Genomic DNA, 26,265 nt, shown 5'->3' with positions numbered 1-26,265 from the left:
GGACACACACACTCGAATATATAAAACAGATTTCTAAAAAACCGACTTCTAAAAATTAGACCTAATTTCATAGTGTAGACATACCCTCAGTGTCTAGCAGAATTAGGAATTTAAGTTCTCATGCTTGTCTATTAAAGGTGTTGTGCAGGTGATTCCTTTGAGGATGAGGACTGATAGGTCAGATATGGAGTGATCGCTTTGTGAAAAGCGTTCACTCACGGGCGCACAACCCGCACAATATCATCAGGGTGAGGAGCAGCCCTGGCAGCTTCCCACAATAAATTCTCCTCTGCTCGTGAAGAACATATTCTGACACAAGAACTGCTATCGAGAGGCAGAGTAGGCCCAACAGTCTACAGTACTTCATGCCATTCATGGTATCCTCCTTAACCCCAAATGAACAAAAAGAAAACTTTCCTACTGCACTTTACTTTAAAAATCCCCCAAATCTTCCTCCTCCTAACTTGGCTTGATTTTACTTCTCTAGCAGAGGTTGACTTACACCTTCAAGCTGTTTTTCAGTTATCTGAATGCAAATTAAAAGTAAACCAAACTTTTCTTTTTACAGCTGGAAAAGTCTTTGTTTCATACACAAGCCAGCTGAACTGATTTTCTCTGAAATTTTCCAAGAGTACAGATGTTTAAGCTGAGATCAAATATGGAAAGCTATGCCTAAATGAAACTAAGGAGTTATAGTGAAGACTCCTTTGCAATCTTAACTCTAGCATTCACTGATACAAATATTATAATAGAGAGAGACAGAGAAGAATGCTCTCCTATTACAACGTTTATATTCCGGCTCCAACCTCTCTGAGAACACAGCCAAACTTTATACCACTCAAAATCCCTGGCCCCAATAGATCATCACCATGCCAGAAAAGCTCCATAGCACATCTCATGGAGACATATTGACAAGGAGCAGAAAAAACAGAGGGTGTCAGAAAGATACTGTGATTCTAAGATGTAAACAGTTCCAGTATTTTTCCAGCAACTGATGTTGCCAGGAATGTGACACTTTCAAAGCAAAGGAATACGCTTCATTTACTAACTAAGATTCAGGAGCCTTGGGATAGGGATATTGAGGAAAGGAACGAGTGGGCCCTCAGGGATATATTTATTAGGAAATCATACTTTGCTGCACACTGTATTGTATAAGAAACTGTTCTATCAAATTAAAGGCAACAGTCAAACTTGTATGGAGTGGGCGGGATTCTCTCCTTTCCGCACAGTGAACAAATTTCCAGAAGCTGAGAATGAATAGAAGGCTTGCCCAGAGGCTGTGTACATTTAGGATGCTTCTTTCAAGTGCTAAGGGAAAACTGCACAGTTCACACTGAATTTCAGTGAACTTCACTAAACCCTGACACTACAAAAGAAATATTCCCTGCATCTAGTCAATCCTGCCACCAACTAAAGCTTCCCAAAGGAGTCTCTTGTTGACTCTTCCTGTCATCAGAACATTACACACTAATATGGCCACTGATGCACTGTACTGGTGTGTGTGACCTCACCTGTTTGGCAGTCAGGGAAATACTGAACTGAGGAAGAGATGAGTGGGGAAAATTAGTATGAAAGGTGACTCATGTAATTTACTCCTCCCAAGCAGAATCCAGTTGTGAACTTGACTTTTGCAACAAAATTGTCCACACAGCTACATGAAGTTTTTCCTGATAGTTTAGTAGTTTTCTACATTGCTTTCTGCGTCAATGTATTCAAAGCCAACAGCAACATTTTACATGTAGACAGCACTTTCATCCCAAAGTGCTTGCAAACTATATAAAAGCACTCCACCCACCACTGCAGAATGCAGTGCAGAATCACTTCACTGCATTGCACTTCAAATGCAGAAGCAATTTAACATTACACAATAATAGCACATAACAGTTTAGGAGAGACAGGGAAGAAGAAGGTGGCAGAATGTAACTGCCCAAAGTCAAAATACAGTCAGATCAGGATACCGGACTGATCCATTACTTTTACCAGAGAATCTTTTATGACCACAAATGGTCAAGACCTCAGTTTTGCAACTCATGAGGATGTCAGCTCTTCTGAAAGCACAGCATTCCCAACACAGCTGGGTCAGCCTTGACTCAGATGGGAGAGTGTTACCTACTTAATCATCAATACCATTTCCTGCAGAATCAGGGGGAGTGCAAGGAGGTGCCCATCCAAGTAATGGCCTGGCTCAGACACTGCTTAATTTGAGAGGTATGAGGAGGCAGTTTGGCATCACAGAGAAAGAAATTAAATCGCTCTCCTCTTTCTCGCCCCTAGTCCATTATCTCTCACTACTCACTCATACACGAGAGCCAGGGGGTGGCAGGTGGTAAAAAGGTCTTTTATGTACTGGACATCCACCGGAGCTGCTCTTTACTAGTGATGGGAACCTCACATTGCTATCTAGATCCCAAGACCTGAGAAAACGAGAATGAAGGGGAGAGTAAGAAAACACTTACAGGAGGGGGTTTCTTCCTCATCTCAAAGATTCGGGTGGCACCAAGGCTGAGCGAGGCAATGACAGGGTTTCTCCCCAGTGATGGCTCATCATCACTATGCCAGTCGACACTGTCCTTCTCGTTTCGGTACAGATTGCAGAGCAGAGAGTTGAAAGTGTGACCTGTGGCCTTTTCGATGTGCTCCTTCAGCATGGTCAGCAGAGGATGCCACTGCAATCAGCACAGCAAAGTAGTCATAGGGAGAAGAGCAGGAGGTAGGGTAGATGCACTGGCGAAAGTGCAGTACAGAAGGGGGAAAGTTTCAGGGTACCAGAGAATTAAAGCAAAGGCAAAATCACAGGGATTGGAAGGGGTACAAGGCCCACAATATTTTTGCATAATAAACATGAAGCCTCTCCTAAACTTTTAGTACATGCTTCCAGTGCAGCAGAAGTGCAGCCCTTCTGCTCTGTGTGGTCATGTTAGCACTGAGCCATTGCTATTTCGATACGCAGGCCACGCTGCCATTCTGCCTCGCATGGCCATCTGGCCTTTCAGAGCAATGTGGCTGCTCCACCCCTCCTGGTTAACGGAGAGAATGAAATCTGCTTAAGGGGCCCAGGAATAAACACTATGGCTGCTAACAGAGATGATGACTAAAGAACGCTGAACTGCAATATATCCCAGCAACTGGAACGAGTGGCTAACTGGCACATGAAGCCTGGAGTTGTTCACCAGGAATACACAGTGAGTGCTGGCATAACGTTGCCACTCTGTGTCCCTGCATTCCCTGCTCTAATAGTACTGCTTAATGAGTCCAACTCACCTTCTTTGTTTTGATTTTAATGTTCTAATAGTTTATGCTATAAAGTGATTGAAGAAATAAGTGGATCTCAATCTCCATGAACTACAGCCATTGTACTGTTAACATATTTCTGTGCCCAGAGTCTATAGCAATTATACAAATTCTACTGTAATTGCTTCCAATGCATCGTGGGTATTTAACAATGATTTTACACATTTATATCATGCCTTTCATTTGAGGGTCTCATAGCGCTTTTAGCCAGTAACTAAGTTTTTTACCCCAATGAGATATGTCAGAATCATTACCCCCATTATATAAGTGGAAACATTGAGGCACATGGGGTTCAGGGATTTATTCAAGTCAGTGGCAGAGGACGGAATAGAACCCAGGAGTTTTGGTTCCCAGTCTCCCCCTCTAATTACAAGACTACATTGCCTCCTTCATGTTCACCAGAGATCCGTTTGTCTACTGGCTCTGGCATTGGAACCTAATCACAGCATTCTTATCTATCCCACGTATTTCTAGTTCAGTCACCACCTCAATACCTAGGTGCCATGTGAAGGATTATCTATGAAAATAGCTGGCAGTTCAGGGAGTTTATTGCATTGACATGTCACATTTAACAAGTGGGATGCCTGAAGAGAAAACTATTGGATCTCCAGGATTACAGTTTGTGAGGAATATGAAATGAACTGACAGGAGAGGGCTCATGAGGAATTACCAGCACCACTTTCTAGTAACTGCCTGATCATTACTGGGTTTCTTTGATTTCCACTCTGACAATAGTCCCCTCAGCCACCTCATCAGGCAGAAATGTGGATGTGAATGTGCGATTCAACAGGAACTCCACTGTAAATGAGCAGTAACTGAAGTCCTCTTGTTATGAAAGGTTACCAGGTTACCAAATATTTCACTGCTTACAAGGAAACATTTTTCTAATACCATGATTCACACAACCATAAGAACTTATTGCACTTGGGAGGGTTTCAAGTTCCTATTATCCCCACGATTATATTATTATTATTAAAAGGAGGGGTGATGCTTCTGCTACAAATCAAACATTCAGGACCTGATACTGGTGTGTGGCTAAGCTATGCTCTAAACCTCTAGCCCTCTGCCTGGATCCTGAGATTGCTTTAAAATACACTGGTAGTAATGGTCCTGTTCTGCCAGGCAGGGATTGCCAGAGCTATGCAGACTTTATGCCACCTGGGGATTTCTTCACACCAGGGAAATCCCCAGCTGCAGAGGACTCAGAAAAGGGGAGGGGAGAGAGAGAATCAGACTGACAGTCTGACTGAGGGTCTTTGCCTTTCCATAGAAGAAGTACATCACACGCAATGGTAGGCAAGTTTTCCTCATACTAACCCACCACCTTGCCTCATCTCTAACCTCATACTAAACCCCCACCAATTGGTAATAGCTTTCACTTCTTAGCTATTCTGAGCTAGATTTGAACAACTGATCTGCAGGTGAAAGGCTCCATATGGCATTGCCAACCTCCAAAGCCATCCAGACTTCACCACCTCTTTCTAGAAAAAGATTTAAATAAAACACTACGTAACTGAATACATCCCAACCAATGGGCTGTCTGTATTTTTCCATCCTAAATTACACAGCCTTTACTAAAGCATTACCATGACTGCCAGACCCTTCCATCGCAGATTGTTTATTCAAGGACTGTGCACAAAATCCCATTTCCCTCAAATTCTGCTTTGTTCGGACATATCTTTCCTTGGCAGCAAAGAAGATATCTGGGACTCTACAGAAGCACTCTCTCATGTAACATAGTTCTTACTAGTTATTCTTAATTTATGCCTTGAAACATGGGAGTCTATTGCCATGGAAATTCCAAACAAAGCAATGTCTGGAGACAGTCCAAATGGACAGCAGGTTGACAGAGTGTGACTGAGCATGAACAAAAAGTCAACAAGTCACTTAGCAAAGTTTCTGACCCTTCTAAAATAGCAAAATGGCGTGGGAAATTATAGAGTACAGTCTGATCTTGCAAAAAAGACAGGTCATGTGTACTAATCTGATTACACTCACACATGCAGTAAGAATGTGGCTGAATGCTGCCTAAAGAAGAATCAAGAAGTGTTTATTTTTAAAGTTTCTTAAAGGGAGTTTATCTATTATCAATAATATTATATTGTCTCGGAGGCATACAGAATGGTTCAAAGACATGCCCAAGGTCAGATAGTGACACAAAACAGGACCTGGAATAGAACTCAGGAGTAGTGATTGCTAGTCCCCTACCACCAGAAAAGTTTCCTCATCAAAGTGCTAAATTAAAAGTCTGAATAAATCTACAAGAAATGAAACTCCATAAAGCAAGCACATACGCCATTGACCTACTTTGGTGATCATAAATCAGGTCAGATCACAGTGCAAATGTCTGTCTATCTTTTAAAAAGACTTTAAAAAAAAGTTATTACTGCAATCTACAAAGAAAAAGCCATCATCAATTAATACGTACATTAGGATTTGGCTGCATTGTTAACCTGGAGTAAGTGTAAGGAAGTTCCCCATACCAGGAAGTAAGTCTGGGCTCCTTGTAAGATAGATCTAAGAAAGAACAATAGGAAAACTTTACAAATCAGGTATCAATTGGCTAGGAAGTGAAGAGGTGAAAGTGCAAGATCATCAGGAAACTTCTTGCAAGTGATAATCAAGAAGCAATAACCTTCTCACCAAAAATTAAAAGGTGGCCCCTAAAATGTGCTCAGCCCTCCATGAAGAGTCTAAATGGTGCCCAATTAAACAAGGACATTCAGAAATAGGTCTGAAATTCTAAGTTTCTCTGTGTGGGGTCCATGCCTTGCAGAGGTCTCAGAACCATGCAGAATCTCTCATCTTCTGTGCTACAACAGGTAGGCACACTGGGGTGAGGTATGGATGGTGAGACCAACCTGAAGCTTTACCTGTACCTCTGGGTTGCTTTGCTTTCTTCTAGTTTAAACTTTGCAATGATGCCCAAAACATTCGCATCAGTTTTAGGGAATGTCTACTGAAAAGGATGGAGCAATGGGAAGGTGGAGGGAGCACTGGTGAAGTAAAACATAAGCTGTGTGCAGCTGGGCTAATCAGTACATTTTGCCAGATATTCCTAGTGTGTGGTTTGATCCTAAAACAGGATAAAAGCACTTTCGGCCTCTTCAACTTGTGACAGAATTATCTTAGTGGTTACTTAACATGTTTGATATGTAACTGTTACCATTCTGCACTCCCTTTAGTATTCCTCAATAAAAAAAAAGACAGTTACCTTTTCCGTAACTGGTGTTCTTCGAGATGTGCGCGCTCACCACATGCACCGGTGCCGGGAATTTTTCCCTCAGCAGTATCCATAGGGGACTGGCTCTGGCACCCCCTGGAGTGGCGCCTGCATAGAGTGCGGTATAAGGGGCCCCAATGGCTCCCACCACCCTCAGTTCCTGCTTGCTGGAAACTCCGACAGTGGGGAAGGAGGGCGGGTTGTGGAATGGACATGAGCAACATGCTATCCGGACGATTTAGTTGGGGATTGGCCCTGCTTTGAGCAGGAGGTTGGACCAGATGACCCTCTGAGGTCCCTTCCAACCCTGATATTCTAGGATTCTAACACATCTCGAAGAACACCAGGTTTCTTCTTCGAGGGCTTGCTCATGTCCATTCCATATTAGGTGACTCTAAAGCAGTACCTCTGGAGAGGGGTAGGAGTTCACGTAGGTGTAGATTGCAACACAGCTCTGCCAAACCCAGCGTCATCCCTGGCTTGCTGAGTGATGGCATAATGAGTGGTAAACGTGCAAACAGAGGACCACGTTGAGACTTTACAGATGTCCTGGATAGGGATGTATTCCAGGAAGGCCGCCGAAGATGCCTGCGCTCTCTTCGAGTGGGCTCTGACAATCAGCAGCGGCAGAACCCTTGCCAGGTCGTAACAGGTCCTTATGCATGAAGTAATCCAACTGGAAATCCTTTGTGAGGAAATTTGCTGTAGTGATGAAGAGCTGAGTCGATTTTCGGAAAGGCTTGGTACATTCTAAGTAAGAAGCCAAGGCCCTCTGGATGTCCAGGGCATCAAGACACCTCTCTTCACTGGTCTTGTGTAGTTTGGGACAGAACACTGGGAGGAAAATGTCCTGGTTCATATGGAAGGTGGAGACCACCTTTGGTAGGAAGGCTGGGTGCGGCCACAACTGAATCTTATCTTTGTAGAAGACCATGTACAGCGGTTCTGAGGTCAAGGCTTTAATTTCCAAGACCCTTTTCGCCGACCCCACCGCCACCAGGAATGCGACCTTCCATGACAGATGGGAAAGGGAGCAGGAACCCAGTGGTTCAAAGGGCAGGCTAGTGAGCCTAGAGAGGACCAAGCTAAAATCCCACTGCGGGAGGGGAGCCCGCACCTCAGGAAGCGTCTCGCCAGCCCTGTTGTCGGTCAGGACTTGTACCACCTTGCCCGACAGGTGGGCCAAGAAGAATCTGCACGCCAGCTGGACTGCTTGGAGCTCTTTGACGTCTATATGTAACCATGCCTCCTCCAGGGATGACATCCCTTGTGTCTGGAGGTTGCCGAGATGTGCCCTCAGCCGAGGTCCGAGGCATCTGATACCAACTCAATGCAGTGAGGAGGGTTGTCTAACGGAACCCCTTCAAGGATTGTCCTGTTGGTCCACCATCGCAGTGAGCTAAGTATCACCTGGAGAATGGTAATGATCTTCTCCAGGGGGTCTCAGGACTGGGAATAGACCATCACGAACCATTGTTGCAGGGGCTGCATCCAGAGCCTGGTATGGTAGGCCATGTAAGTGCAAGCTGCCATGTGGCCCAGCAGGCGCAGACAGACCCTGGCTGTAGTCAGAGGGAACGTGGAGACTTCCTCGATGAGGTTCGCCATCATGTGGAACATTTTCAGCAGCAGGAATGCCTTGGTGCAGGTAGAGTCGAGGACTGCTCCAATGAACTCCATCCTCTGCACTAGCACCAACATCGACTTTTTGTCATTCACCAGTAGGCCCAGAAAGTGGAGTGTTGCTTGAAGCACCGCAGCATCCCTTTGGACTTGAGACCTGGAGCTGCCCTTCACGAGCCAGGGATGGTTTGAAGGACTTGCAGATACGGCACTTGTCACTTATGTGCCCTTTGCCTAAGCATCTTAGGCAGCTGGTAAGTGGATCACTAACAGGCGTAGGCCGTTGGCAGCAATCGCAGGGCTTAAAGCCTGGGGACCGGGGCATGCTCCATCACCTGGCTGAGTCCCGTTCAGGACTAACAAAGAGTTGAGAACTACTACTAAGGGTAACTAAGAACTACTAACTATATACAACTATATTACAGGTTTTGAAAGTTCGCAAGAACTTGTTAGCCGAAGCAGCAGAAGTTCCAGCACCGTCACTGGTGGCAAGAAGGAACTGAGGGTGGGGGGAGCCGGTGGCACCCCTTATACCATGCCATGCGGGTGCCACTTGAGGGGGTGCCACCGCTGGTCCCCTACGGATACTGCTGAGAGAAAAAACTTTCAGCACCGGTGCATGTGGCGAGCACACACACCTCGTATAGAATAGACATGAGCAAGCACTCAAAGAAGAAATGCAGGCTTTGAACAGGTTTGTTCAGGACCAATGGCTCGGTTGGCAGGACTAGGATAAGGGTTCTCTGGGCCTGTTCTATACCAGCTAGATAACATTATAACCTTGTGCCCAGTGCTGAGTAACAGCAGCTAAGAAATAGCACAGGTGCCTCCCAGTGCACACAACTGGAATAGCAGGTATTTTACAGGCTTACTGCACACATCAGTCTAAAGTAAGGCTGTGTTCTGCAGTCTAACAAATTGCAACCAAAATGCTTTACAGAATTAAATAAAATAGAATAGAAGCAGACAAAGAAAATGTAATCGTCAAAGACAAGGGAGAAGAGAATTATTTACAGCTGAGATTTTAAATGAGAGATGATGTGTGGAGAGAGAGAAAAAAGCAGGGACTGCAGAGGAGAAGACTAGCAACATCAGTGGTGAGAATGTTTGAAGGGACAGAGCAGAGCAGTTCTAGGAGGGTAATTTTCACTTTGATCTGGAATTAATGGGGCATCACAGAGTTGTTTGAGGATAGGATGATGCGGACATGCCTCTTTAGATATGTAAAAACTGAGCCACAGCACCCTCAACATGTGAGTCTGGAAAACTGAGACTTGGGAGGGAAGAGACAAAGGAATTCTAACAGTCAAGGTGATAGGAAATGAAAGCAAGAGTAAGGATTTTGACATAGGAGTCAAGGTAATTACATTAAGAAATACTGCACATTTACCCTGCCTGAGGTGAGTTCTCTGCCTCCAAGGGATCTCTTGGAGCAGTTGTTCAAACATCCAGTCAGCTTGTTTTGAGTCAATGAAGCCAGGAATCAAACGAACCCTAGTGCAGAAAAGTTACAGATTGAAGAGAGAAAGAAAGAAACGTATCCTGTGCATATACCTGGGTTTTTATTAAATACTCCAATTTCAAGGGTTAATAGTGCAGATGTCAGCAGATAATGCAGGACTGCATTTAAATACAATTATACCTCCTGTAGAAACAGGCCAAGATTTTCAAAGGTGTCTTATGATTTTGGGTGCCTCCATTTTCAGGTGACCAATAGGAGATGAGTTACAAAGGCCAGGGTTTAGAAGGTAGGTGCTCAGCCCCTTTTGAAAATCCACCCTCTCTAAGATCTCTCTGGCTGGGTACCCAGAAACAGAGGTAGCCAAAATCACTAGCCACAGTTTAAAAATTCTAGCCACTATATCCTAGCACAGTGCAGCACAATGTGAGATTTTATGAGTATTAACCCCAAAAGTAAACTCAACTAAAAGGACATAGACTGTTATCTGCTCATATTTTCATTATTTTAAAGCAAGTCAAATTTCATACCTAAAATTTTTCAGCATCCCTTCTTTAACCATACAATGTAGCCACCATGCATTCATCTGTCAGCAGAAAATAGGGGTGAAGTTACCTGTCTGGCTTTCTTATTCGGTCACAGGATATCACAGCTTTGACCAGGAAAAGGATATAAATGAATGAAAAGTAGAACTAGACAGATCATCTTAATATAAGTAAAGAAGAGAAAACAGCTGTCTTTGCTCCACTGCTGGCAGGTCAGATTATAAATAAATAGAATCATAGAATATCAGGGTTGGAAGGGACCCCAGAAGGTCATCTAGTCCAACCCCCTGCTCAAAGCAGGACCAATTCCCAGTTAAATCATCCCAGCCAGGGCTTTGTCAAGCCTGACCTTAAAAACCTCTAAGGAAGGAGATTCTACCACCTCCCTAGGTAACGCATTCCAGTGTTTCACCACCCTCTTAGTGAAAAAGTTTTTCCTAATATCCAATCTAAACCTCCCCCACTGCAACTTGAGACCATTACTCCTCGTTCTGTCATCTGCTACCATTGAGAACAGTCTAGAGCCATCCTCTTTGGAACCCCCTTTCAGGTAGTTGAAAGCAGCTATCAAATCCCCCCTCATTCTTCTCTTCTGCAGGCTAAACAATCCCAGCTCCCTCAGCCTCTCCTCATAACTCATGTGTTCCAGTCCCCTAATCATTTTTGTTGCCCTTCGCTGGACTCTCTCCAATTTATCCACATCCTTCTTGTAGTGTGGGGCCCAAAACTGGACACAGTACTCCAGATGAGGCCTCACCAATGTCGAATAGAGGGGAACGATCACGTCCCTCGATCTGCTCGCTATGCCCCTACTTATACATCCCAAAATGCCATTGGCCTTCTTGGCAACAAGGGCACACTGCTGACTCATATCCAGCTTCTCGTCCATTGTCACCCCTAGGTCCTTTTCCGCAGAACTGCTGTCTAGCCATTCGGTCCCTAGTCTGTAGCTGTGCATTGGGTTCTTCCGTCCTAAGTGTAGGACCCTGCACTTATCCTTATTGAACCTCATCAGATTTCTTTTGGCCCAATCCTCCAATTTGTCTAGGTCCTTCTGTATCCTATCCCTGCCCTCCAGGGTATCTACCACTCCTCCCAGTTTAGTATCATCCGCAAATTTGCTGAGAGTGCAATCCACACCATCCTCCAGATCATTTATGAAGATATTGAACAAAACCGGCCCCAGGACCGACCCTTGGGGCACTCCACTCGATACCGGCTGCCAACTAGACATGGAGCCATTGATCACTACCCGTTGAGCCCGACAATCTAGCCAGCTTTCTATCCACCTTATAGTGAATTCATCCAGCCCATACTTCCTTAACTTGCTGACAAGAATACTGTGGGAGACCGTGTCAAAAGCTTTGCTAAAGTCAAGAAACAATACATCCACTGCTTTCCCTTCATCCACAGAACCAGTAATCTCATCATAAAAGGCGATTAGATTAGTCAGGCATGACCTTCCCTTGGTGAATCCATGGCTGGCTGTTCCTGATCACTTTCCTCTCATGCAAGCGCTTCAGGATTGATTCTTTGAGGACCTGCTCCATGATTTTTCCAGGGACTGAGGTGAGGCTGACTGGCCTGTAGTTCCCAGGATCCTCCTTCTTCCCTTTTTTAAAGATTGGCACTACATTAGCCTTTTTCCAGTCATCCGGGACTTCCCCGGTTCGCCACAAGTTTTCAAAGATAATGGCCAATGGCTCTGCAATCACAGCCGCCAATTCCTTCAGCACTCTCGGATGCAACTTGTCCGGCCCCATGGACTTGTGCACGTCCAGCTTTTCTAAATAGTCCCTAACCACCTCTATCTCCACAGAGGGCTGGCCATCTCTTCCCCATGTTGTGATGCCCAGCACAGCAGTCTGGGAGCTGACCTTGTTAGTGAAAACAGAGGCAAAAAAAGCATTGAGTACATTAGCTTTTTCCACATCCTCTGTCACTAGGTTGCCTCCCTCATTCAGTAAGGGGCCCACACATTCCTTGGCTTTCTTCTTGTTGCCAACATACCTGAAGAAACCCTTCTTGTTACTCTTGACATCTCTGGCTAGCTGCAGCTCCAGGTGCGATTTGGCCCTCCTGATAACATTCCTACATGCCCGAGCAATATTTTTATACTCTTCCCTGGTCATATGTCCAACCTTCCACTTCTTGTAAGCTTCTTTTTTATGTTTAAGATCCGCTAGGATTTCACCATTAAGCCAAGCTGGTCGCCTGCCATATTTACTATTCTTTCGACTCATTGGGATGGTTTGTCCCTGTAACCTCAGAGATCTCTCAAATATTCAGAGATCATTTTAGAGGCCTAGAGTATTACTATCCTAATGCACCTAAATCTCTGTCTAATCAGAAAAGACTAGAATCCTAACAAGAAGTTGGCAGGCAGGAGCCGGGAGGATCCCTGTGATGGCTGGGAGGGATAGCTCAGTGGTTTGAGCATTGGCCTGCTAAACCCAGGGTTGTGAGTTCAATCCTTGAGGGAGCCATTTAGGGATGTGGGGCAAAAATTGGAGATTGGCCCTGCTTTGAGCAGGGGGTTGGACCAGATGACCTCCTGAGGTCCCTTCCAAGCCTGATATTCTATGATTCTACGATGCTTCAGAAGCTAGACCTCAAGAATTAGGAAGATCTAAAGTCAGTATGTCTGCAGTTACAACCTACATTTTCAGTGATGGAATAACAAACAGGTAGAATTGTGATCCTTGTTTCTTTCAGTAAATCTGAAAAGCGTAAGCCAAGAGAATTGCATCCACACACAAGCACATCTGTGATGACAACGATTCCTACTAGTCACATACAAACAAGAATGGCTAGCTAACCAAAGAAGCTCAGAGGGATTTGTTGAGTTCTTCCATGTAGAGGATCTAGAATGTCGCATCAGGACTGTTCTCATGGCTTTTGCAGGCATTTCTGGACTGGCAGCAAGCTTGGCCTATGTGATACAACAAGCCATGGAGTGCCTTGTTCTGGACTACCTAGAAGTTTTTATTGACATGATGGCTGTGTATGGAATGAGTTTCATTTCCTTAGCACAGAGTTGTGATCACAGATCACTGGAAATGTGGACGAGTGTCTTCTGCACCCATTACATCGCCTAAATGTGTGACTTCTGTTTTGGATTAGAAGAAGTGCTAAAAAGTATTTTCTCAAATAAGCACCTACTGCTACCAGATATACCAGTTACAAGTGGAACTGTTGCTGAAATATACCTACATTCCATCAGCAATAAAAAGGGGTAGTCATCTGAAAGGGTGAGAAGCCTGAAGTCCTTCTTATCGTTAGTCAACTATTAGCAGCCTGTTAAAAAGCTGGATCCTGTTGTACCAAGGCTCCGTAGGCCATTAATAGAGCCCTACACCGATACAAAATTTGTATCTGTATCTGATATGCAATCCACAAAAATGATCAGTGGATATAAAGTGGATATTCACAGATTTGCAGGGCTCTAGCCATTAGTATGACCCTCTGTTACACTGCTGTGACTCCCAGGGACACATGCAGTTACAGAGATAGGGAGGGCAGTTATAAGTATGTAAACATTTACAAAGGGGTGGGGAGGCTGTTCAGAGAACTTTGTAAATGTCTATAAAACTGTATAATATATACATTTTTACAGAGATTCTCTCTTTGAGAAAGATGACTTGAGAGATTCCAAATCACTTTATTGAAATATGCTTCAACCCAGAATCCTAACACGTTCTTTTTAGCTGATACACAGAACAAAATCTCAATACCAGATTGGCTAACCCACAGGATGTTAATTGCCTAGAAATGCCCATTGTATACGCAGCAACACAGGGCATTTACACATGAAACGAATAGAGAGGTTAAACCTTTCCCCGGCATCTTTCTTTAGATTAGCAATAAAGACTGCAGCCTGGGCTGTTTCCTGCGGAATAACGACCAGCTGAGGATAATACGTATCTTGGACCATAATACAATTAAATGGTCAAGAAATGCTCTGGGCCTACTCTGTTACTGCTCAATTATCCTTCCTGACTGACAGAGTGATGTGTCCCTTCTTGGTTTGTGTTTGATAATTACCAGGTCAGAGGGAAGTGCTAGTTCAGTAACAGTAAGATACTCTGCATCACCTAACATCCTGCTCCTGGTAACATCAGGGTTGTGATGATTCCAAAATGAAAAAATGAAGACTACTGCCCCAAGAGTTTATAGTGACCTACATTAGGGTATGGACTAATCAATCAAGGCCACTTTATCTATTCCTCTATACCACTGGAAGTTGAACACACTAATAACCTGCATAAATTCATTTTCACTTACACCAACAACAGATTCCTAACTTTTTCCATGCTGCTCAGAATTAACCACATCACTGCAGCCTGATGTACCAGTTAAGCCAGGGGCCAGAATCCTCCCTCCAGCACCATCTTACACATAAGGTGGCATGGGAGAAACAACATCCCTGCCAGAGCCATCCTCTGCATCACCAAAATCCCAGTGGAGTCTTCGAAAGACTGAATGCCATTACATTATTTTTTAAGCATGTTGGTTGCTATTGAGTAATCAACTTACCGAGACACTCCTGTTGGCAACGTGCTGATCTCATGCAGGCCCTGTTCACTGAGGACATGGAGAGGAAACAGCCATCAGGTGGATGAAATACAAGAAACAGATAATACATATGGATGACTATGCATGGTCCAGTCATATGCAAACCTGGGTTAAGGAATGGGGTCTAAGGGCAGTGCAACATACTACCATGAAGGGGCAATGACACTAGGAAGAAGGAAGCCAGAGAAGCTGGGAGTGCTGTGGAAGCAACATGCTCTACCCTCACAGATCACCTCGCATTGCTTGTGGGAGCCTCCATTCTGGCCAAATACTCACTACAGAGTTTACAGGTTCCAGCAAAAAGTAGAGAGGGACGATGGAGGGGAGCTAAAGGAAAAGGGACCTCACGGCCCTGTTCTCCTTCCAAATACATAATATAAACACAGAGTCTGGCTCATGCTGAGGAGACCACAGTCAGGAACTTGAGTTAGATGGCAGCTGCCCTCATTTTATCTAGCGCAGCAAAATAAATATGCCGTGGGAAGTGCTACGTGCCACATATAAACTAGGTGATAGATTTGAAAATGACATTTTAACTGCTGCATGAGGTAAAATAGTTCTTCTGTCAGCTACCAGCTGCATTGCTGTGAAGTGCAGATATTTGTCTATAAATGGTCTGCCTGAGCTTGTCTCTCAACTACTTCCATTGTTTCCTTCACTAGCTCCAAACTTCATGCTGTCCCATGTGCCTGAACAGCCTGCTAATCACAATTACCCACCTCCTTCCTCCCTCAGAGACTTGTAGTAAATGTATGTGGAGGAAATGCTTCAGAGTACCATACATTTGATTTTGCATCCACACCCAATCCATGTATGATGTTTTGCAGTAACTTTATTAACAAACAAGACTTTGCACTTGTACATCACTTCTGTCCAAGAATCCAAAAGTGTAGATCATTAATTATGCTGTCTGTGAGGTATATATCATCATCCTCATTTTCAAAAGAGAAAATTAAGTACAGAGAGTTAAAGCGACTTGCTCTGTAGCTTTGGGCAAGTGAGTAATAGAAAAAGCAATATAATTCACCTCTCCTGATTCAGTCTTCTGCTCTATCAACTACATAACACTCTTGCTTTAGAATGTACATTCTTTGGGGCAGGAACTCTGATTTGTGCTGCACAATTATTTACTGTACAGCACTGTGCACATTTGCATGCCCACAGAGTCTAACCTATATAATGGTGAGAAAAGTGATATTTAATGAACCGTGTATTGCACATCATGACGTGTTTATGAGGACTGCCAAAGCAGTAATCCCGAAAGACCTGTGCAATACAGTACAGAGATTTAGTGAGGAAAAGGGCATTATATGAACTCTGTCCTGCTTGCCAGATTTTCATAATGGCAGCTGGGGACTCCTCCACCCAGACCCCCCTCAAACAGAAGTAGAACAATTGAAAATGGCCAGGTTTCAGAGTGGTAGCCGTATTAATCTGTATCAGCAAAAAAAACAAGGAGTACTTGTGGCACCTTAGAGACTAACAAATTTATTTGAGCATAAGCTTTCGTGGGCTAAAACCCACTTCATCAGATGCATGCAGTGGAAAATACGGTAGGAAGACAGATACACAACATGAAAAAATGGGTGTTGCCATACACACTATAACGAGAGTGATCAATTAAGGTGAGCTATTATCAGGAGGAGAAAAAAAAATCTTTTGTAGTGATAATCAGGATGGCTCATTTCCAACAGTTGACAAGAAGGTGAGAGTAACAGTGGGGGGGAAGGGGGGGGGAATCAGGATGGGAAATAGTTTTGCTTTGTGTAATGACCCATCCACTCCCAGTCTTTATTCAAGTCTAATTTAATGGTGTCCAGTTTGCAAATTAATTCCAATTCAGCAGTCTCTCGTTCTTTTCGTTCTAATATTGCGACCTTTAGGTCTGAAATTGAGTGACCAGAGAGATTGAAGTGTTCTCCGACTGAATGTTATAATTCTTGATATCTGATTTGTGTCCATTTATTCTTTTACGTAGAGACTGTTTGGTTTGGCCAATGTACATGGCAGAGGGGCATTGCTGACACATGATGGCATATATCACATTGGTAGATGTGCAGGTGAATGAGCCTCTGATAGTGCGGCTGATGTGATTAGCTCCTATGATGGTGTCCCCTGAATAGACATGTGGGCAGAGTTGGCAACGGGCTTTGTTGCAATAGGTTCCTGGGTTAGTGTTTTTGTTGTGTGGTATGTGGTTGCTGGTGAGTATTTGCTTCAGGTTGGGGGGCTGTCTGTAAGCAAGGACTGGCCTGTCTCCCAAAATCTGAGAGAGTGAAGGATCGTCCTTCAGGATAGGTTGTAGATCCTTGATGAGACAGGCCAGTCCTTGCTTACAGACTTGAAGGTACGCATTGTCCCCAAATGTGAAATAGTTATGGGTGAGGACAAAGTCAAAAAAGTTCAGCCACCAGGGTTGCTGTGACATCATCGGGGATACTGTTCCTGACGGCTTATAGTCCATCTTCGTGTGGAATGTTGGTGTAGAGGGCTTCTACATCCATAGTGGCCAGCATGGGGTTTTCTGGAAGATCACCGATGGATTTTAGTTTCCTCAGGAAGTCAGTGGTGCCTCGAAGATAGCTAGGAGTGCTGGTAGCGTACAGCCTGAGGAGGGAGTCTACATAGCCAAACAATCCTGCTGTCAGGCTGCCAATGCCTGAGATGATGGGGCGTCCAGGATTTCCAGGTTTATGGATCTTGGGTAGCAGACAGAATACCCCTGGTTGCGGTTCTAGGGGTGTGTCTGTGCAGATTTGTTCTTGTGCTTTTTCAGGGAGTTTCTTGAGCAGATTGTGTAGTTTCTTTTAATAACCCTCAGTGGGATCAGAGGTAATGGCTTGTAGAATGTGGTGTTAGAGAGCTGCCTAGCAGCCACTTGTTCATATTCCGACCTATTCATGATGAGGGGCCTTCAATGTATTTCTAAAAATTATGTATTTATTAAGTTCTCTGGATACAGCTGTACTTTCTTTCCTTTCTGTTATTACTCTATCAACCACTCTGAAATGGGAACTGTGAAGCTTTAATAAACAGACTGAAAGGTCAGCTACTTTCACGACTTCTCTAAGTGCTTCTAGTGAAATGCTATTTAGTAACATCCTGGAGCAATGATTTCTCAGTGAATCAGGACAGAAAACTCTGCACGTCCCATAACAAGAGTACATTAAGTGGAATTATTCCCTCAACCACACCAGTGCTGGGCACCTTGGTACTGCACCTGGATTAATTTTCTGTAACCAATACCTATCTAGTCTAGTACATGAACAGCAGATGTAAAATTCCATAAAGGGAAATATTTACAATTTTTGAAAGAAATAATAAATGACTGGCCAAGTATCCTAAGAATTAGCTCTACAACCCAACTCTGAGGAACTGCCCATTAAGGAAACTCCTTTGACCCCAAACAAATCTCCATTCCAAAGTCTGTAATTTAATGATTGGATGACACAAGGAGACACACAAGGAATAAGCATATCCTGGGAATGAGCTCTCCATGTCACACTGGAAGATCATCAATGGCCTGAAGAACTTGATTACACAGGCCCACTATCAGTCTGATGGTGATACCTACTAACAGCTACAATTCTTCAGCACTCATGGTAAAAAGTGTTTGATCTGCCATCCCTGCTACTTGCACTAAACATGGGACAGATGTAGCCTGGAATTTTGACTGCATCTGGATCTGCCCTTACATCAAGAAGTTTAGGATTTCAAGTTGCAACTTCCAAAACAATTTATATTAGGGATCATTCCAGATAAATACGTTAACAAGGGAGAATTGACAATCACATACACAGCAACCTAACTTTGTTGGGAAGGAAAAACAGGTTTTAAATCTAGGGACCATCATCATCACCATTAACATACTGACCAAAGTATTAAAAATATACCTAACAGTTTACTTGATTCTGCTCCTGTTCTCAGTTGAAAAGCAAAGAAATTCTTCAGTATGGAGATGCCCCCAAACACACGCTAGTTTTGGATTACAAATCTCCAAATATACCCAACCTAACACCTTATCCCCATGTTACAAACCTGAAGCACAGAAACAACATTGTCATGGCAAAAGAATAAAGAGGATGGGAGAAAGCTGTGTGCGTTGATCCTACCTCCTTTGCACAGATCCAAAACCATTATGTATAACTGACCAATTATGTTACAAAGCCCCACTGTTCTTTCCTACTGGTTTGTACAAACCCAACAAAACAATTAAAACAAATGAAAAAAGATTTGGACTTTACTGAATATAAAATCTGTTTGGGATCAAAGAGTTGAGTCTGGACATCATATTTTGTACTGAAAATTCTTTCCACAGATATAGCAATTAGAAATGCAGAAGACCCATCTAGTCCATCCCACCATGGGCTGGGGGAGGAGAAAGTAACACAATGAGGGTAGCGAAGCCAGTATTATACTCACTCTATCACTCTTGGCTCTGGAGCTTTGCGTTCCACCTGACAGGCATCAAGAAAACCAGATAAGTACGTACACCAATGGGCTGACATGCCTCAGCTATACAGGGCTGAACTCCTAGCCCTGTGGTGATTGTGTAGATATCAAAACCTTCACAGGGGCTTTGGATCCTAGTCCAGCTCCCACCTCCAATTTGGGATTTCAACACCTGCCTGCCCCTCAGTTCTGAAATGCTAATCAACACACAGATATATTCTCTGGAAGTTTTGAAATGGTGACAGTATCACTCTGAAACACCCACCAGCAGCTAGTACTTCTTTGGAGTCACCTGCTAATTACAGCAAGTAGGGCTAGCTAGAGGAGAACTGGTTTGCTCAGATAGCTGCTGGTCACCCACTGAGACTGGAGAATCACTTTCCCTGCCTTCACAGATTAAAAATCAGAAGCGACTCCCTGGAGGGAGGGGCTCAGCAATTCTCCAGTTTCAGACAAGCAGCAAAAAAATATAAAGAGAGACTGGGCAGCAAGAGTTACTCGTCTAAAATCCCCTGCATAGCTTGGGATGGTTGTCTCCTGTGAAAGCCAGAAGTGGTTTAATCTTTACCATTGCAACAGAAAGGAAGGGGAGGGGGAACAGGCGCTAACTTTTGATTTTGCTGGTGGAGGCGTTCTGTCTTCCGTTTCACTGTGAGCCACATACATGCTACTGCCACCTATTGGTGGCTCATGGGTACTGAGCACCCCCCTATTTTTTTTGGATGGGTGCTTAATCCCCAGAGCACCCATGTAGTCGACACCTACGTAGTAGGGATTAGGTCTAGAATGGAAGTCATCAGCAACCATGCTGTCCTGATAATCATTTCATTGTCTCAGTGAGACCAGCTTCTCTCCTTCAAGTAAATGTCGCTCTTGGAGGGCCCATTCAGCTAAACCGTTTTCAGTTTGCCTCATCATAGTAAACCTCCTTCCATGTGAGGAAAGCAGGATGTAGTCCCATTCAGAGAGCATGTTGGCACAGTTACAAGAAAAAAGTGAGGCACTGCCTTTTCAGTCTTATAGGGCTAAGCAACCAAACTCACTTCCCATTGGGGTGAACACATTACCCTGTAATCCCCTGGTATACCAAGGGGTAATGGTTGAAACTTGGATCGGACACTCCTCTGCCCATCAGAAATCAGGGGTTGACTATGCTGCCAACGAAGCATTCCCAGCAGGAGCAACAGGCAGAGCTAATTTTTCTGGCTTTAGACCAGAGTATTTTATTTGCTTCTGCTGAACAAAGTGGCACTGATTGGTAGAATAAAAATCAAAATATTTTGGGCCAGTTAAGATGGTCCTAGCTTTCTGTAAGCACACATGCAATGTGTTTGTAAAGTGTGTGTTCTAGAGGCCCCAAAAGCTTGGACTGAGATATTAGTATTCTTGAACTACACCTCATAAGACCAACTAATTTTAAAAATAAGCTGTTCTTCCACTTAACAAAAAGATGAGATGACAGGACACCCATCTACATTTTTACCTCTGCTGGTTCTTTAAACACAAATTGTCTTTTGGGTGGAAGCTGCTCTCTTCTCATCCAGGTCTGATCAGTGCCCACTAACACAAGGTTCCTCGCTGCAGAAGCCCCAGGAGCTAAGGCAAAGAAAAGATCAGGCTCAAGCAAACTAGTGGGATCAGCGAAATGAACATCTCACTATGTGGCAAACCCAATATTCTTGTAAGAGACAACTAACGGAATCACTGTTCAGTTTTCAAGGTTTCCCCCCTTACGCCAAAGTTTTAAAAAAGAGCAAGGGAAGAGTCAGACATGTCTTTAATAATCATTAAAAGCACCTAAAATCTAGGACAGGAGCATTTTTAACTAATTTATAAACTGAAGTAAATAAAAATTGTTTCAACCCAATTGACAAAAGTGAGTCATTTAAAATCATAGTGGCCATTGTTTGTGTTGGAAAGCCTCTTCTATCTCACCATAATCTATCAAAGAGCTCACCCCCTATGGTGCTGAAAATATGAGTGGTGTGACTTCAGGGAATATTATGATTCTACTCAAAAGATATTTAGGAAATGTGTTTATTACATACCCCAAAAAATCTACACACCAGGGGGCTGAATTAAGGGGATACAGGCAACTTTAATTCCAGCATTTCCTATCTTCTGAGCACTTCAGTTTGCAATGCTCTTAACAGTTTTGTATGTGTAATTTTCTAAGATAAAAAAAACAAACAAACTAAAAAAAGATAATTCCATCACAGTCTGGAAGTATAATGTAGTAAAATCTCATTCTATGGACAAGTTAGTGATAGCAAAGTAAGGTGTCATTTTAATTCTGTAGATTTTTACCTCTCAAATGACACTTCCCTTACCTTTCTGTCATTAACTGGCCCACAGAATTACACATGCTCTCACACTTCATGTAGAAAGATACTGAGCGCCCCCACTCTGGTACTAGTCATCAGCAAGACTGGAACCCAGATACCCAGCTCAGACCACTACAATTTGTGCTACAGGAGAAACTGGTAACAAGCTGTGATCCTCAGTATGAATCAACCACGAGTGGAAGACAATATACATTGAGGTGACTTACATAATTAGTTTTTTGCAAGCATAGGAATACTGGGAATCAGGCATCCTGGATTCTATTTCTGGCTCTGGAGGGGAGTATGGACAACAATTATGGAGAGCACAGCTAAACACAGATTTGGCACATCATTCTAAAAGGCAAAGTGGCTGTGAAGTAGACTTGGGTCTACCATTTTGGAGACCTGAATTCTACTCCCAGCTTTGAAGTGCCCTTGTGCAACCTCTCAGTCATCCCATCTTGAATCTGGGGAATTAGATTTGTCTGCTTGCTAAGACAGCGATACAAGGACTTTCTTGATAATAACGAGTGTGAGGAGCATGGAATTATTAACGCTAGTCAATGGAAGGTCTCCTCTTACACACCTTCCCCTAGGCCAAACGGCATTTTGTTGCTGCTGCAGCATTGTCCACCAAGGCAGGATCTCTAGCTCTATGCTTAGTATCCACAAAGCTCAGTGGAGGTAGGGAGCAGCCTCAATGCAGACAGAATGTACAGAGATTTTAAAAGAAAGACTATAACAAGTCCTACATGTGAAAATGGAGACTTTCCCTTGCTTCTAAGTCTGCAAATCTCAGTACATATCTACAGGGGTAGCAAACAGACCTCTCTCTCACCCCAGGACTATTACCTTACCAAATTTCAAGTTCTTATTAAAAGCATGAAAATACTAGAGCGCTTCAAATAAATTGCTGGGAAAAAAAATTAACACTGGCAAAACTACCCTACCTGTTTTCCCTAACTTCTTTCTCAGAATGGATGAACCATTGTTCTGAAATTTAAAGATAGATAAGTAAATAAATAAAATCGGCAAGAGGCAGAGGGCAAGCAAGGAAAGTTTCTGTCTTAGTGTTACAAGGTGGCAAAGTTATGTACTAGAAAAAATACGGACTTCTAATGCAAAGCATTACACAACCCAACTACAGGTGTTCCTATCAGCTCTCCCTAGAATACTAAATGTCTGGGTCACAGATGAGCAGTAAGTCTTTATATAATTCATTTCCTCAAAGCAGCTCAACTCAGCTAAACTATAGTATCAATTCTCATGGAAATTATAGCTCTCTCCAATATTCCAGCTGGGCTATTTGAATCAAATGATGCGTCCAGGATCACTCAAGAAATCAAATTCATTCAGGATTAGAATACCTCTATAAAATATTAGGAAAAACTTAAATAATTAAAATTATTTTAAAAAAAGACAGGAGAAAAAATATTAACATAACCGGGAACACAAAGAAACACACAATATCTTGCCTGCATGTGAGGCTGCTCTGCTCTTAACAGGTCCAGCCCAGCCACCCTGTACTCTGGCTCTCTGTCTTTTATCTTCCATGCTTTTTCACAGCATCTTTCAGCACCTTAGACTGTGTTTCACCTCTCCCCTGTGTTTCAAACATAAGAAACAAGTTGGTTAGGCATTTTAGAGCCAAGTATTAAAATATCAACTGAGTTTATGGAAACACTTTTCTAGTGAGCTGGTGCATTACATGTTATGGACTTCGTCACTTGCCTTATCCCCACAGGTTAATTTGTTCCAAGGCTTGCCAGGGCTGAGCCCCCACACCTCTAAGCTTGACAGTTCATAGCCCCAGCAACCTCTGGGCTTGCTGCATCAGTTATGAATGTAAAAAAATTGCTTGAACCCTAGCACCTAATTTTCTTGAGCCCTGGTACCTCTTTCATTACAAATTAAGCACGGCTTACCTCCCAACAAAACCTGCACAGGCAGACCTCAGTAATTCTGATTTCCTAAAATGTCCCTTTCCTCACTCTTTACTCATTTTCTTACACTCTTCCCTAGCCCTGCTTTCTAATCCATAAACTCTACAGGGAGATGACCTATACATCCCCACAATGGGGGAAGAAAGGGATTTTATATCTGAGTAGCGTACTATACATGTCCAGACATTCCACACCTTTTCTAGACAGAAAGCAAGACAGGCATCTGTTTCAAATATGTGGCCATGAAAGCCTTCCTTTAGGTTAGTACATTTTGCAAACTGGCTAGCTGTGTCAGAATATCCTATAAACAGAATTTATGCAGCCCTTACAGAGGTTACTTAGCACCGCCAGTCTAATGACATCTATGTTGCCATAGTAACTAGAGTACCTCCTCAGAGAGGAAAAAGAAATATGAGGAGGGAGTGAACACACAATGCTAAATAAAACCAACAAATGGCTGGGCAATAGGCCGTGCCTATGTTTAACTACACAGTAAGTTTTACTTAACTTACCCTAGTTTTACTATGCAGCACCCAGAGCACCAGAGAGGCTAAGTGGGCCCATCTGTGCATGCGTAGGAGAGCGTTTGCTTTCATGTGCATGGAGGTGGAAAGTGAGTGTGTCTGTGCACGCCCAGGTGCAAGGGAGTGGTGGTTGGTGGAGAGGAGTGTTGGAAGGGAGAAGTAGTTGTGTGCCTATTGGAGGCAAAGGGGAGGTTATGTATGTGTCTATGCATGAGGGGGTAGAGGAGAGGGAATAAGTACTGGTGGAAGTGTGAGAGCATGCATGGGCAGTGGTGTTAGAAGAATTTGTATAGTGGGGGTGCTGAAAGCCATTAAAAAAACCTGTAAACCCAGTATATGATGGAAACCACTTCAAGCTAGGAGGTGCTCCCACACCCCCAGTTCCAGCACCCGTGTGTGTGTGTGGGGGGGCGGGGATGAGAAGAAAGGAAATGAAGGGAATTGTGTGTACAGGTGTGGAGGAAAATGGGGCAGGAGTGTGAAAGGAGGTGTGTGGGGGTTGCAGAAAAGTGCATGTGGCGGTGGGGAGGGGTGCAGAGGAGAGTGGGCATGGGGTGGCAGGGGTGTGTGCGCAGCAGAATTTGTGCATGGGGCAGCAGAGGAAGGGGTACGTGGGGTGCAGCAGAGGAGGGGGTGCATGGGGTGGTGGTGAGGGGTGCAGAGGAGGGGTTGCTTGGGGCAGCCTGGGGGTGCAGCGGAGGAGGGATGCGGGGGGGGGGTGCAGCGGAGGAGGGTGTGCATGGGGGCAGAGGATGGTGGTGCAGGAGAGAAGGCTGTGCGTGGGGGTGTGGGCAGCAGACGGTGGTGGTGAGGGGTGCAGGGGGAGGGGTACGTGGGGGTGCAGCAGAGGAGGTAGTGAGGAGGGGGTGCGTGGGGCAGCGCAGGGGGTGCAGCAGAGGGGGTGCGTGGGACGGCGGTGAGCGGTGCAGAGGAAGGGGTGCGCGGGGCAGCCTGGGGGGTGCAGGGGAAGGGGATGAATGGCGGGGCGGCGGGGGTGGTTACAGATCTGTCATCACGAGTTTTGGGAGCGCAGCGCTGGATGAACGCGGCGTGACACTGAAGTAGCGAGGCCCGCCAAGCCGGGCCCCAGCTCCACCCGCCTTTGCTCCCTTCAGGGTTTTGCGGTTTCCCGCAGGGAGATGCCCCCAGCCCGCGCCCACCGAGGGGCGGCATCTGTGCCCCCGACCCCCCCTGGGGACAGCGCCCGCGGCCGGCGCCTCACCCTGCCCAGCTCCGCGGCGATCGCAGCGCAGCGCCAGGGCCTGCCCCAGCCCCGCTCCGCCCGGAAGCTGCTGCCGCTGCCGCCGCCGCTTCCCCGCGCACCGCTTCCGCCCTGCCCAGGGCCCGACCTTAACCGGCGGCGGCTCGGCCCCGCCCAGGGCCGGGACTGAGGCGTCTCTCGAGTGGCCAGCCGGGGCCAGTCAGGCGCCCTGAGCCGCTGCCGGGAGCTCAGAGGCAGCTCTTCCCTGCGCCCACACCCCTGCAGCCCGTAGGGGCTCCGCGCCCTCCCGCCCCCTCTTTCAATGAAGCCGCTTCTCCCGTCACACCCCGCTGGCGCTGCGGCCGGCTAGAGGCGGGCTGCGGCCGCGGGCGGTACCTGGCAGCAGTGCCCGGTTACAAGCCGGGTTCCCAGTGCTCTTTGCTGGGGTAAACCACCCACAATTCTCCCCTAACCCCCCCCCCCCCCGTAGAGCGGAAACGAGACGTTCGTTTCCCCAGCCGCAGAGCGGCGTGTTTTAGCGTCCTACAGCAGAAGCCCCCGTAGCCACGTTTCCAGTACCCAGCCCCCACCCACCCGGGCTGACAGGGGCCTCTCTCAGGCAGCTGGTGGTTCAATTCATCAGGATAAGGGAGGCTCGGATAAATAGGGTTCTGCTGGAGAGATTTTTATTTTTTCACAAAATGTAAAGATGCCCCGTAAAAAGTCACAGCCATGCTTTTCAGGCGCAAACGCATTTCTATGATCCCTAGTTATAACTAGGACCCTACCCAATTCACAGCTATGAAACACACATCACAAATAGTGAAAGCTAGTCTTTTGTGTGCTTTTACATTATACTTCACAGAGGGAGACCAGGGTTTCTCAAATTAGGGGTCCTGACCCAAAAGGGTTCATAGTATTGCCACCCTTACTTCTGCACTGCCTGCAGAGCTGGACACCCAGCTCTGAAGGTAACGCCCTTCCAGCAGCAGCACAGAAGTAAGGGTGGCAATACCATACCATGCCATCCTTAGTTCTGGGGGGCTGCTGAGGGCAGCTCTGCCTCCAGAGCTGGGCTCCTGGCCAGCAGCTGCCATGCTCCAGC

General features: G+C 45.0%; 1 protein-coding gene across 6 annotated transcripts in view; it reads right to left on the bottom strand.

Annotated features, from left to right (window-relative positions):
• ALKBH3 (alkB homolog 3, alpha-ketoglutarate dependent dioxygenase) overlaps window positions 1-25,627 on the bottom strand; it is a 56,507-nt gene extending 30,880 nt beyond the window's left edge. The window contains exons 1-8 of one of the 6 annotated variants that reach the window (XM_084630261.1): window positions 25,557-25,627; window positions 22,968-23,095; window positions 20,652-20,764; window positions 19,139-19,173; window positions 14,678-14,725; window positions 9,528-9,631; window positions 5,720-5,808; window positions 2,457-2,666 (exon numbers count right to left, since the gene is read on the bottom strand). In XM_084630261.1, the coding sequence (XP_084486387.1) occupies window positions 2,457-2,666; window positions 5,720-5,808; window positions 9,528-9,631; window positions 14,678-14,725; window positions 19,139-19,173; window positions 20,652-20,764; window positions 22,968-23,046 (678 nt within the window). In that variant the 5' untranslated portion in view covers window positions 23,047-23,095; window positions 25,557-25,627. Of the gene's footprint in view, window positions 1-2,456; window positions 2,667-5,719; window positions 5,809-9,527; window positions 9,632-14,677; window positions 14,726-19,138; window positions 19,174-20,651; window positions 20,765-22,442; window positions 22,486-22,957; window positions 23,096-23,947; window positions 24,131-25,181; window positions 25,467-25,556 lie in introns of those variants that run through there. The other 5 variants (XM_084630260.1, XM_084630259.1, XM_084630262.1 and 2 more) reach the window with 5 other exon arrangements.
• Between the last annotated feature and the right edge of the window lie 638 nt (window positions 25,628-26,265).

This window comes from Lepidochelys olivacea (assembly GCF_965140295.1).
Source record: "Lepidochelys olivacea isolate rLepOli2 genome assembly, chromosome: 6".
Taxonomy (NCBI): domain Eukaryota; kingdom Metazoa; phylum Chordata; order Testudines; family Cheloniidae; genus Lepidochelys; species Lepidochelys olivacea.
This window is presented reverse-complemented; position numbering and strand designations above follow the sequence as displayed.